This window comes from Helicoverpa armigera, chromosome 15 (assembly GCF_030705265.1).
Source record: "Helicoverpa armigera isolate CAAS_96S chromosome 15, ASM3070526v1, whole genome shotgun sequence".
NCBI classification, from domain to species: domain Eukaryota; kingdom Metazoa; phylum Arthropoda; class Insecta; order Lepidoptera; family Noctuidae; genus Helicoverpa; species Helicoverpa armigera.
Window position 1 is genome coordinate 6,966,826 of NC_087134.1, and position 13,101 is coordinate 6,979,926.

At 38.2% G+C, this 13,101-nt stretch overlaps 3 protein-coding genes across 4 annotated transcripts; 1 reads left to right on the top strand and 2 right to left on the bottom strand.

Moving 5' to 3' along the window:
• Positions 1–203: 203 nt before the first annotated feature.
• On the bottom strand, positions 204–3,621 carry LOC110370551 (ribitol 5-phosphate transferase FKRP). The gene is made up of 5 exons (XM_021326404.3): positions 2,752–3,621; positions 2,478–2,660; positions 2,102–2,274; positions 1,440–1,719; positions 204–1,168 (listed from the first exon to the last, which is right to left on the bottom strand). Exons 1-5 carry the CDS (start codon positions 3,490–3,492, stop codon positions 1,046–1,048), a joined length of 1,500 nt encoding a protein of 499 aa, XP_021182079.3. The 5' UTR covers positions 3,493–3,621; the 3' UTR covers positions 204–1,045.
• Positions 3,622–3,923: 302 nt separating this feature from the next.
• On the top strand, positions 3,924–6,375 carry LOC110370546 (ATPase ASNA1 homolog). The gene is made up of 5 exons (XM_021326395.3): positions 3,924–4,141; positions 4,214–4,319; positions 4,578–4,763; positions 5,321–5,458; positions 5,642–6,375. Exons 1-5 carry the CDS (start codon positions 4,023–4,025, stop codon positions 6,098–6,100), a joined length of 1,008 nt encoding a protein of 335 aa, XP_021182070.1. The 5' UTR covers positions 3,924–4,022; the 3' UTR covers positions 6,101–6,375.
• A 23-nt stretch (positions 6,376–6,398) lies between these two features.
• LOC110370544 (GPI ethanolamine phosphate transferase 3) lies at positions 6,399–12,989 on the bottom strand. 2 transcript variants are annotated; one of them, XM_021326392.3, is made up of 10 exons: positions 12,323–12,989; positions 12,000–12,129; positions 11,497–11,718; positions 11,122–11,148; positions 10,229–10,479; positions 9,903–10,054; positions 8,796–9,820; positions 8,528–8,719; positions 8,206–8,345; positions 6,399–7,853 (listed from the first exon to the last, which is right to left on the bottom strand). In XM_021326392.3, the coding sequence occupies exons 1-10, from the start codon at positions 12,857–12,859 to the stop codon at positions 7,680–7,682; spliced, it is 2,850 nt and encodes a 949-aa protein (XP_021182067.3). In that variant the 5' UTR covers positions 12,860–12,989; the 3' UTR covers positions 6,399–7,679. The 2 variants fall into 2 exon arrangements, with proteins under 2 accessions (XP_021182067.3, XP_021182068.3); XM_021326393.3 differs by lacking the exon at positions 11,122–11,148.
• Between the last annotated feature and the right edge of the window lie 112 nt (positions 12,990–13,101).

Here is a 13,101-nt window from a genome sequence, read left to right on the forward strand (position 1 = left end):
CGATATCAAATTGCAACTTTTCGCGGTATTCTGATGTACTTTTTAAAGGCAATCATGTTCTATTGTGTAGAAACCATTTGTGCTATCAGAAGTTAGACTAGAACATTATGAGATCTCGACACTGGCCACCAAATTCTCATTTCTTACAATATAACAAGCGAATCGGACTAGGCTACGGATCACGAGAATATTCAAAGTTAGTATTCATTCACTCTTTTAACAATACATATTTGTCAGTTTTATATTTTGTCTTACGTTAATAAAATTCCAATTGTAATTTACACTTACATATATAAAATATTGTGATGCTTATTCCTTTTAATTTTTAATATTTTGTATTACATTTACCATTATTATCTTTTATTTGTTACATTCCGATCTAATTTATTGATATCTCAAAATATATCTAATGTTTTAGAAGAGATCAACTCTAAAATTCTTTCAATGCTAATTTAATAATTGTCAATCTGTATTTACATAAACAATAATCATTTTTAAAGTAACAAGCAAAAAGCGTAACTTAAACTATATTCTTTGACTTACTAAAACTATTACAATCTAGTTTTTTGTAATTATAATTTTAATTTCATAACATCTATTGACTAGTTCATTTATTATTGCACTTACACTGATAACTCACTCAAAGTAGAAAAAAAACAACAACCATACAATTCGAGAACGTTATTGACAAACTGGTAACTTATTCAAATTAAAAGCATGAGTTAACGTAATAGGAAACAAACTGCTTTCCTATAAAAAATACAAGACATTCAAGACATTGCCTTCCAAATTAGACTCTTTTCTTGCCATCAGAGTCATAAGGTCTAATTTGATGCCGAAGTTTAATATTTTTTTAAAAGATCATGAAATGAGAAGAACTTCATATATGGTATTTACACCTGTCTACAGCTTTTACAGACGTATTAGGCTACGCGACATCAACAGATAGACTATAGACGCTCGCATTTGGGCATAAATTAATATGTGGTCTGATATGTTAAACATAACAAAAAATGTGCACTGAAAGTAAGGACTATACTAAAATTCAAGGGTATAATAGTTTGGGTCCAAGTTTGTCACAGCGCTCCACTGCGTTGGCGCCCAGTTTCAGATCTAGGAACGCTCTAGCGTCGTTGGGGGCTGGCGCCTGACGGCCTGCAAATGTGATCTGCAATACACACATTAATAAATGATCTAAACCTAAAGTAATAATAAAGGGATTTGTTTTATGTGTAGGTATGTTGGCTCCAAAATTACTGAACCACTTTTGGGAAGCCACACTATCCCAGACTGACATAGACTATTTGTATTTTATCTGAGTACGAGAGAAAATTCCCTCTGGTGCGGGTAGATACGATTTTTTTGAGAGACTAAATAACATTTGTGGTTTGGTGTGGCAATCTTTGAACACAAAAGTAAAGTGATAAAAACAACATTACCTGAGCAAGAGGATGCAAATGTCTCTCTGGGAACTCTCTCTGATGTGCCAGCACCCAATCAGCAGGCCACATGGTACCATTCCTCGCAGTGAACGGAAGTATTAGCACATACACCCTGTTAGTCGCAGAATACGCGACGCGGTAGTAATGGCCTTTAGTCGCGCGCTCCCATACGAAGCCGTCGGCGTCCGCACCACCTCGCTGCAGCCATGATACTCGGGACACGTCGGACGCGTGGATACCAATTTCTACGTATTCTGCCCATGGTAGGATGTCGCCTCTGGAAGATTGTGAAAAGTTTTATCTTTAAAATAAGGGATTGATGTCAGTCTGGACTATAGCAACTACTTGAGTTTTCTTGAAACTACCATGTAGTATTGTTAGACTTGTGAGAGCCCTATTTAATGGGACGCTAGATACTACAGAATTACATTAACTAGTTTGAGCAGATGTGAGAGCAATTTAGCCACATAATATGTAACCATTAATATGAAACAAAATCCTCTGCCACATTTGTTGCATGAATTTTCATGCGATTTTCACCATTAGAGTTATTCATGAGCAAGTTTAAGTACATATAGGAGCAGCTAGGCCGCAGCATCTGGGCGTACCCAGGTCAAGGTCAGGCCCTAGTTTTATTCATATTATACTACATATTTTACCTAACAACAGCCCCCAATAACGAGGTGGTCTCCAGCCAGCACCTAGCGCCGGCTTGCAGTAGAGCACGCAACACGTGACCCGCTACACGACGCATGTTGCGCCGACAACATGGCGGCGTGTTGCGACCAGATAGCATGTATGATGGAGTGCCCTGCACTGAGGGGAAACAGCGCTGGAAATGTGAGAAGTATGGTTAATTTTATCAGTATTGTAAGAATTGTGAAAGCCACGGTTAATTAGAGACAGACAGTGCTGAATTGCAAAAGCCTGATAAAGAGCAATTTACTAAAATAACATTTTTCTTTGCTATGGGCTTTCTTCTTTTCATTCAATTTTATTTATTTACTGGATTTATACCTGTGTGCAGGTTTATACCTGTGTCTCCCTCTTACAGCCAAACCACTGGACTCTCCCATCTTCCCTGATGACAGCCTTTACCCCCAGTTGTCTGTACAAAGCCACTCTATAGTCTCTCATGTGACGAGTGGCTCTCTGCTTTGCTCCTGGAGTCTTCAACACTCCTCGCCCTGCACTTAACTTGCCATCTGATATTTGAACCTGTAATTAAATATTTATATAATCTATTAATATTTCACACATTTTATATCTACTAAATAATTAAGTGTTTTGAATATTTCAATAAGCCAACCTTAAAATTTTTGACTGCCGTTTGAAGATACAGAGATTCAGGAAAAGGCAATGCAAAGGGCTGTGGAACTTTCTGCAGGACAGATGTCTTGATAAGCAAGGCATGTTGTCCATGTACAGCATCACAGATCTTGCCAGAAGCATCCTTACTGTAGTGCAGTGTCCAGTCTGCATAGTTCCACTGCACATGCTGGCATATCAGGTGAGCATTGCCCACTCCCACGGCTACCCCCTGCAAGGGGTTAGCCGCCGCTGCAGCCATCGCAAGCTGCAGCACTCGCCGCGATACTCGCGTCGAATCAGGTACAAACAACACATACTCAGTAAATATCTGTGTCAGTGGATTCAAATCCTGCGGCAAAGCATTCAACTTCAGCTCCAATGACAATACTTTAACATTCTTCAGAGTCTCGTTTGTTACAGAAAACGGGAACGGCGGATATGGAGTATTCTCACACACTACAACCACGGGCATATTAGGAAACGCTGACACAAAAGACTGCACGCTATCAGCGATGTCATTTTCAAAATCCTCAAACTGGCGGAACACTACCGTCATTAATTTAGACAAATGTCTTGAAGAACGAGGATGCAGAGGACTTGGGGGCACAGTCACAGGGGCTATGGGATAGATCGGCGGAAAAAAATAGCAACATATCGTCACAATGACCACTATTGTGAACACTATGTAAAACCTGAATGTGAAACGACCGCGGAAAAGACGATAGAGCATTATTTTCATTTATAAACTTGCACATTTCAGTCATTAGATTTCATGAAATATTTATTTTGATCGAAAATCGAATTCTTTATTTGCAATTTGACTTGACCGACATTTCAACACAGATTATATTTCGTTCTTTGACATTGACGGTTAATAGTCAATGTTGCTAACTTTCTCACTTTCCATCTATTAGCCGAGAAGCTACTGGCAAGCTACTGGAATACTATTAGAACTAAAATACTAGTTGAACTAATAAAATTCCGACACTTCAAATACCGTGTAGCTATAAAATGGTTAGATATAACTTCTTGGCCAGAGTCTGCCCAGAAATAACGTCCATTAGTAATATACGACGATTGAAGGATTACTACCCCAGCCCCACTGAATAATCTGTGGCGTGAAGCAGCCGATCAGCCGATTTGATTGAAGATTTTGCTCATGTCACGGATTGTCACGTCACATTACGTCAAAAAAATTTACGTTTACGATTTTCGACTTGTGTTTTAGAGTAAATTTAATATATACGTTAAATTGATTACTCTGTAAAAATGGAAGAAAACAAAGATTTCGAGACCTTAGAACCTTCCTTGAAAAATGTGGTTGAACAGAAATCTCTTAGGTGGATTTTCGTAGGGGGGAAAGGTGGTGTTGGTAAAACTACATGCAGGTATTCTATTTACTACAAAATTAATGATATCGGCTTTGTCGTAGAAATCTAATAGAGTATATAATTTTATAGCTGCAGTCTGGCGGTCCAGCTGGCCAAGGTCCGCGAGTCAGTCCTCATTATCTCGACTGATCCAGCTCACAACATTTCTGACGCCTTCGATCAAAAGTTCTCGAAAGTAGGTTATGTTTTGTACATAATTATCATTACACTTAGAACAACAATGTAACGCTAAGCGCCAATCGTAAGAAATCTGCTAAAATTGATGTTATTGTCACATGGTTCTTTTGTGTTACTATTGTAAATTCCAATGAGTATGAAAAGAATGAAACGGCCTTAAAAAAGTTATTTTTTTGGTAATTTAAACATCTAAAACACACCCTTATAAGATTCTATTTCCCATTCTTAGCAATGTTTTATATGAATTACTTTTCAGGTGCCAACCAAAGTAAAAGGCTTTAACAATTTATTTGCCATGGAGATTGACCCCAATGTGGGGCTCACAGAGCTGCCAGAAGAATACTTTGAGGGTGAAACGGAAGCCATGAGGCTGGGCAAGGGTGTGATGCAGGAAATTGTTGGGGCCTTCCCTGGAATTGACGAGGCTATGAGTTACGCTGAGGTGAGGACGATTTTCAATTTGTGACTTAAGTAGAACTCTTTGCCAAAAGGTTTAAATTACAATTGTTTAGGTGCTGTGAAGTTGGATATATTATCTCTGTTGCTTGATGGTATTGTATCAAAACATGCAATATTTTTTATTGTTGAATATGGATAAAAAATATAATCTAAGTTTTATTGTGAGTCATTCCATCATTATTGTGCATTGTAATAGCGTCAACTGACAGTTTTGGTCATGACTCATTCCTCTTATTACTATGACATTATAATAAAATTATACTGATGCAAGAAGCCAAAAAATCCAGTCAGCTATCAAACACATGTTTTCTTACAAACTCATGCACAATATGTATAATTTGGTCTTACAGATACTTTGAAACTATTCATAGCAGTAAATGATCAGAAGTAAACCTATCAATCACAGAATGCTATATGAAATGTCAAATGAACACCCTATCCATACTTTCCCCTTTCACTAATGCACATTACTAGACCACCCTATCTAGCCATATAATTCGTAATACTTTTTATAAGACAAAAACGCTTTTATAATTTCAGGTAATGAAACTCGTGAAGGGCATGAACTTCAGTGCAGTGGTGTTTGACACTGCACCCACAGGACATACCCTTCGTCTGCTCTCCTTCCCACAGGTTGTGGAGCGAGGACTGGGGAAACTTATGCGTCTCAAGTCTAAGGTAAGAAGCTAATACATGGTACATAGAAATTAATACAGTTAGGCAATTTAACCTTCCATTGTTTCAGCTTGTTATGACCAGTGGTTAGAATTTTAACTTCATACCAATTAACAATTTAAATAACTACACAATTAAAATCAATTGTGTGAAGGTCACCGTCTGAAAAATTACTTCTTTTTTTAGGTTGCCCCATTCATCAACCAAGTAGCAACACTGTTTGGCCTGGCGGAGTTCAACTCAGACATGTTTAGCAACAAAATGGACGAAATGCTCTCAGTTATCAGACAAGTGAACGCCCAGTTCAAGGACCCTAACCAGACTACATTTGTGTGTGTTTGTATCGCCGAGTTTTTGTCCTTGTATGAGACCGAGCGTCTAGTTCAAGAACTAACGCGATGTGGCATCGACACACACAACATTATCGTCAACCAGCTGTTACTGCGAACTTCGGCGCCTTGCGACCTGTGTGCAGCAAGGCACAAGGTTCAAGAGAAATATCTGGAACAAATTGCAGATTTGTACGAAGACTTCCATGTGACCAAATTGCCTCTCTTGGACAAAGAAGTCCGCGGTGCGGCCGCTGTGAACTCCTTCTCGGAGTACCTGTTGAATCCGTACCAGCCTCCCGCGCCCGCCACGTGATCTGCCCTCCTTCCTCTGTCCAAACTGTGTGCGTGTATATCAGTGTCAATGAATTTTATAACCAGTTTCATATTCATTTCTAAATTAAATTTGTTGGTGAGTGAAGGTGCTATACGTCACAAGCTTTGTTTTTAGAATATTGCTAGCTAGCTTTGTGACCACATTACACTTTGGGGTTTGAAGATATAATATGTATCTTTTTAAACTATATTCTCACATTGACAGTAAAAAGTCATAGTATTCTAGAAAATAAATGTTATAATATATGCGTTTAAGTTATGTTCTTATTTAAAACCCATTATTGTGCTAAAATTCTTTATTTATGAATATAAAAAAAAAACATATTGATTTAAACCAAAAACATAATGCCAATGGAATAAGTAGTAAATATCTATTCTATCCTTCATAATTATATGGCGATTCATAATAAGAATACTATTGCTAAAACTATAAATTATTAAATCAATGTCAACTAGAGCAAATACTGATTTGTTTGAATTTACAATAAGTATAACTTCATTCCAATTAATTAATAACAACGTCATTAAACATTACTCTGAATAACAATACTAACAGCCTATGGCAGTTTTTGTTCAAATACAATAAATTATATTTAAAATACATCTTTAATATCTATATTAAAATGCTTTGGGTAGACATCACGTCATCATTATATAAAACGATATTAAAATTAATACAACCATTAAGCACAAAATGAAACCCGTACTTCGTAAAAGAATTTCGCATCTCACGCAGTAAACATTCCAATAAAACGTAACATTACAAACGTCTTTCACATCCGCATGCATTATAATAATATCTCGATAATCTCAACCAAAACAATGCTTAATTATTTTAGTTTACAACAGTCTGTCCAAGCGTAATAACGTAAGGGCCTCGTAAACTATACCTAGTCAATTTTTCAGCACATACAATTTATTTTGGCCTTCAAACATTATACTGAAAATACTTCAATGAGTAAGGAAGGATCTAAAATACAGATGTGTTTCAGACTTTAAAAAGCAGACAGAATTAAAACAATATTGATTTAGGAGCAAACCCATGCATTAACAATTAACTGTCTATGTAAATAAAGTTAATTGAAATAGACTACAGCACGATTTTAACATGATCCAAAGTTATCTATTCAAAAACGGATGGCACAGGAATATTGCTCGCCTAGTGAAGATAAGATAAAAGTTCAACTCTACAATAATTTCATGAAATTGGTATTACTAAAGGCAGACATATTGGAACGGCACGGCAGAGGTTTATGCCAACGGTCAGCTCAAAGTTGGCGCTTATATTTTGTTTCATTCCGATAGCCGAAAGACGTTTACAAGACATCTCGTGATGTGCCACGAGATATCCGGGAAACGAGCTGTACAATGTCAAGATATACTTTTCGAGCTAGCGTCAATTTAAAACAATAGATTTTATGCCGTATTCACAGGAGATAAGTTTGGAAATCCTTTACCATGCCGTTCCTATACGTAGACCCACAATACGATCACCAATTTAACATTCACTCCGAGGCCCCTGATGCAGTCCATATAAAACTAGCTCGCTAGTGTTTGTGTCAACTGGAGCGGTGTTGCGTCGGCAAGTGCCAGGCCGCGAGTGTGGCACCGAGGACCGTGCCGAGTAACGCGGCCGCGCAGGCGCCGCTCTCGAACAAGAGCTTAGGGGTGAATACACCCCAAATCATTAGGTGACGGCAGTGGATTGTTGCTGAGATCGCGCATGCGAATACCTGGGGAAAATTGAATAAGGTTTTAGGTGTTTTCCTTGCACAAAAGAATGTAGTTCTAGAATAGCATAGCTCTAGGATTTTTTAAATATAGTATTTTTGTGTACTGAACTATCAGTGGTAGGTAAGCTAGCTTAGCTGTTAGCGCCTTGCAATTCAATGAAAAGTAGGACACGACATTTTTTATATGTTCGACCTAAATAGATAATAACTGTAATTTCAGTTTGCCATTTCATGAGGCATTCCAAGGTATTTCTTTACACGCTTAACTTTAACTATTTCCAATTAAAATGTGTAGCTTCTTTCAAAATATTCAACTTTTTGGATAATTTTCAACAATGTTTTATCTACATACCCTGACTGCGAAGCAGAGCATAAACTTGAGGCACAATGAGAAGACAGCTGCTAGTTGTGTGCGGGGCCCCACTCGGGCCGCACCGTTCTGACCCCATAACGCTAACAAGGGTACTGCCGCACCAAACGCGAATAGGGTACCTAGAAAGTTAAATTACATAATTTAAAATTAGATTTTTGAATATTCTTCTAAGTTCAAAAATCATTTTCTATATGTACTTAAACTTTCGCAATATTCCTTACAATACAACAAAATACAATGCATTTAGTCCATAATTCATTTCAATATTTAGGTGTGTGTAGGAAATAAATAAACCTCTTACCAAATAATTCAAGTGAGACAAGAGAGGCAGTGATGGGAGGTCCAATATCTAAATAGTTAGGATCCCCGGCATGGAAGGCAGGCGCCCATCGAACATGGCCCAGAGTGGCGTGATGCCCTGTCGCGTAGAAAGCGTAAGACGCCAATAACGCCCACATGCAAGCTACACTTGAGTTGCATCGGGTTGCCAGTGCTGAAAACAATAAAATAATAAATTATTTGATGGCAAAAAAGGTTAAGATAAAAGTCCAACATAAAAAAATACTTACAAAACTTAATCGATCCTTCACTCTTCAGATTAGCGACTAAATTCAGCGCTAAACACGCCAGAATTAATGCTAATACAGCTGACGGAGCGTATGAAACACCTAGCACTAATGTATTGGCGACGAACAACATCAGACCACAGGCCATTAGAGGCAGCGTGGCGCCGCGACCTTCGCGCTTCCATAGCAATGCTAACATGACTGCTAGAGAAAGCCAAGCGGCTCGTGCTAAAAGTTTCGCACGACTCGGAGATCCTAACGACCCGTAACCAGTCGCCCAGTGAGAACAGGCCAGCAGACCAGCAGCCACAGTGCAGTAACCTCGCCAACCAACATGGCGCCGGCATATAGCAACCACAGCTGCCACAGTTCCCATGCCAAGTACTAAAGCCGGCCTTGAAGACTGCCCGGTAGGGACACCAGCCCCGGCCGTCCAACAATCTCCTTGTTCCTCCCTACAGCCTCTATACGACCTGGTTCCCGCCAATACAACACCACAGCCGACCCAATACAACAAAGCAGTTGCGTTTCCTACATTCCACGCCATTAAACCTAGCACAGTCATAGACAAGAACGCGAGGGTAGCGCCCTCTTCGATAATATAACTGTTTGATACTAAAACTGCCGCCGAAGCTACCAGAGCCGCGCGTGCGAAACGTTCATAGAACTGCGAACGTCCTTCGTACCATCTCTGAGCGATCCCATCCCAGTGCATTATGATCAATATGCAAGTCACACACGCTGATACAAGGCCAGTGCTCAAAATGATAGCATGTTCCAAATCTTCTAGAACCTTAAAGTAGAAAGCTGTATAGCAAACACCTACGCAAAGAGCCATCGAAATAAGTCCAGTCGGGACAAAAGTACTAGCAAATACATTGGGAAGCCGTTCCATAGGAATGCCTTCTGTTATCAACCAATTGAAAAATATTGCCAGTAGAAGAAGTAAGAGAGCCCTAAGCATAGACAGAGAGTCAAATTCAACCCAAACTTCACGGAAGACATTGCGTACGTTGTCAACTAGGGCTCTGAAACAAAAATGAGTCTTATTTACATTCCGTTAAGTTTGAAAATTGTTTGTTTATAGCTTGGTGTGAGTGTCCGCATTACCTGACATCCGCAACGTAATTATTGAGCTCGTCTTCAGTCTCGACGGTGGCGGCTTTGTGTAATTGTTCCCGCGTCGCGTTGATAAGATGCGCGAGTCGGTCGAGCGACACTTGTTGGGATTCCTCTCCGTAGCGGATCATGTATTGTGTTATCTATTGACGATGGCATTATGTTATTTAAATATGCTGAATATTTTGTATGATAATGAGCATTAGTGCTACTGCAGTACATTAGTCATGCAAGATAAAATTCAAATGTCGAAACAATTTGTCAGATACCTATGTACAATTTAGACAATTTTAGATAAGAATTTTATTTTAACTAACCTGTTTTAAATTATTGGTCATATGGAGCAGGGTATGACTGATACTAGATTTAGGCAAGACTGGTAACAGTAGATGTCCTAGAGAAGGTGCTGGTGGTGGCCTCCCTAACGCCGCACTAAGGGTAGGCGCTAGATCAGTCTGTTGTACTTCAGTGCCGGTCAGAATGTCGGCCCCAGTCCCGGCCAGGCCTGCGCCCCGGTACGCGAAAAACGCTGCCGTGCGCTCAGCTTTGCTTTCTCCTCCATGGTCACCTGGTTGAGGAGATTGAGAATACCTTTGTAAATAGGGATTGTTTGAAAAACTAGATATACAGCTGGCACAGCAAGACCTGAGTTGTTTGTGGGAGACAGATAGTATGTATTTGGTAGATTCATTCAAAATAATGCTGTGTAAAATGGGTCTTATATCATACCCAAAGGGTTTAGACTACTCTTAATTTCGTTAAAAGGTAAACTTGTCATATGAAGCTTAATAATATCCTCGCACAAACTAGATCATGGCTCACTGCATACTGCATAATATTGCATGCAAAACCTATTTAGCTTATGAAACATATCCAACATGAGAACTAAGCACTTCGTCTTTTATTATAGCCATAACCTTATTAGAATGGTGTAATTTAAAATTTATATTATTTTCGTATAAGTTAGTTGTAGTTATAATGTTGTTATTCATAAAAAAAATAAGATCTGTACGAAAAAAATACAATAAAAAAGTTTCAAAATGCAAAACAATAATAATGGCAGACTACAGTCCCTATTGACATAAATTCTAACAAAAATGCTTTAGAATCACACACATAGCAGCAAATTATTTAGCCTAGACAAAACATTGTAATGAACACACAAACTCATTAAATAACTACATTGCAAGCAATACTAATTGATACCTACCCTCTGAGTCGGTCCATTCATGTGAGTCTAAAACAATGTGAAAAATTTTCACCTTTACTTAATCAGTACAAGTACAATAAAGATTGGTGAAAATATCTATGGATTTTCGTCTCCTTGTATATGACCACATTTCTCCTTTAATTGAAGACTGATGCATGTATGAGTTCAATGACTGATCCACAGATATTTTCAAAGTTAATTACAATACAATGTATGTTTATTCTTCAATAACTTATCTGTGTGAATTTAACATAATTATTAATTCTAAAATTAGATATTACATACTCTGAAAATACTTCATTAATATTAAATATTAGATACATTAAATGATTTTACAACTCCCTTAACTAGTAGTGTGTTCAGACTATTACATACCTGTTTCAGTCATTCCATGGTCTCCAACCACAAACAAAAGAACATCAGGTGGCAGCATAGACATTACTTTCTTCAGTCTTACATTAGTTTCTTCTAGTTTCCTGGTCATCTCCGCATGGTTGGGCCCGTACCTATGTCCAGCGTGATCTACGCCCAAGTAATGTGCGACGAGCAAGTTCCAGTCATCTCTTCTCAATTCATCATATATTTTTGAGTCAACCTCTGTAATAAGACATGAAAGAGGTTAATTGGAATTCTAAATTTAAATTCAATGAAGTTAAGGTTTATTTAGCCTTGTTAAAAACTTTGTAGTTTTGATGCCAGTTAGATTTACTGAATCAGATTTAATTACTTTTTTGTAGTAGGCATACAAAAGATTACAAGATATAAGTTCAAGATAATGTTTTATTGATAAAATACCAAAAATTACTGATCATATGATAAAGGGTTTAAATGTAAGTATGTAAGGTAAATATGTAAATAGTGTTTAATTAAATAATTACCTGTGTCAACCGTGTCAAGGTCCCAAGTATGGAATGAATACATAGCATGAGATCTGAGCCATCGCTTTGGTAACAAGCGGGACCATGTGTCATCACCCAGCAGTACTGCCCGCCCACCATTCTTGGCCACCTAAATGATGTAACTCTAATTAATAAATACTAATACTGTGATCAAGATAAAAGTTCTTTGATAAAACCATAACTAAGAACCATAAGTATATCTATTTCCCAGTCTGATAAAAAAGGATAGCCTGAATTCATATAAAAAAAAAGAATTTTATCCTGAATTTAGGACAAAATTTAATAGATGACAAATTAGTTACCTGATCAATGATATTGTCCTCCTGTAACTCCATAGCTGCAAAGTTAGAGCTTGCATCAATGAAAGTGGGTAGCGAGCCCGTCGCCAGCGCCTTGACACGCTGGAGCGTGGTGGTCGGAGGATCAGCCATGAACCGGTAGAGGCGCGCGCGATCCGGCCACCGGTCCAACATCTCACGCATCACCGGCAGACGGTTTTGATAAGGCAACGGATTTGTTATACTCTCATCGTACTCCGTGAAGTCATACCGCAGAGCATCCACTAACAAAAACACCACCCTGGACCGCTGCGGGACGCAAGCCAGTGGACCCCCAGGCACAGACAAAATTCGCCGAATCTTTTCATCCTCGTGACAATAATCCTTCACAGTAGAATTTTCATGGCCATCACATCCAAACTTATCGAGCGGCACACATTCAGTAACATCACTGAGAGTTTTACGGGATAACAGGAATCCATGCCCGAACATCAGCACCGCTGACAGAACCAAGTACGAAAACCAAACTAGATACAAAATAAAATTCCATTTTTCTTTCATGATTGTAACTATTGAAGTTGAATAATTGTTTTTATTTCTATACTAAATAATAAAATTTACTAAAATCGGTACACGATCCATTGCATTTACAAAATTTGCATTGATTGACAATTTGACAGTAAGTAAAATGAAATGACAGAACTTTTTTTGACAGTCAGTTTATGGTTGCCAACGAAATAAAAAAGCCGATGACAAATCTTTCTCCAATTTCTTATATTTGCAAACATTTCATGATTATTTCT

Coding starts and splice junctions, on each gene's coding strand:
- LOC110370551 (XM_021326404.3), bottom strand. CDS start 3,492: ATGAAAATAATGCTCTATCGTCTTTTCCGCGGTCGTTTCACATTCAGG. Junction 2,275..2,477: donor GCTGTAAGAGGGAGACACAG/GTATAAACCTGC, acceptor TCACATTTCCAG/CGCTGTTTCCCCTCAGTGCA. Junction 1,720..2,101: donor TTATTGGGGGCTGTTGTTAG/GTAAAATATGTA, acceptor ACAATCTTCCAG/AGGCGACATCCTACCATGGG.
- LOC110370546 (XM_021326395.3), top strand. CDS start 4,023: ATGGAAGAAAACAAAGATTTCGAGACCTTAGAACCTTCCTTGAAAAAT. Junction 4,320..4,577: donor TCGATCAAAAGTTCTCGAAA/GTAGGTTATGTT, acceptor ATTACTTTTCAG/GTGCCAACCAAAGTAAAAGG. Junction 4,764..5,320: donor AGGCTATGAGTTACGCTGAG/GTGAGGACGATT, acceptor TTATAATTTCAG/GTAATGAAACTCGTGAAGGG.
- LOC110370544 (XM_021326392.3), bottom strand. CDS start 12,859: ATGAAAGAAAAATGGAATTTTATTTTGTATCTAGTTTGGTTTTCGTAC. Junction 12,130..12,322: donor AGGACAATATCATTGATCAG/GTAACTAATTTG, acceptor TACATCATTTAG/GTGGCCAAGAATGGTGGGCG. Junction 10,055..10,228: donor TGACCAATAATTTAAAACAG/GTTAGTTAAAAT, acceptor CATCGTCAATAG/ATAACACAATACATGATCCG.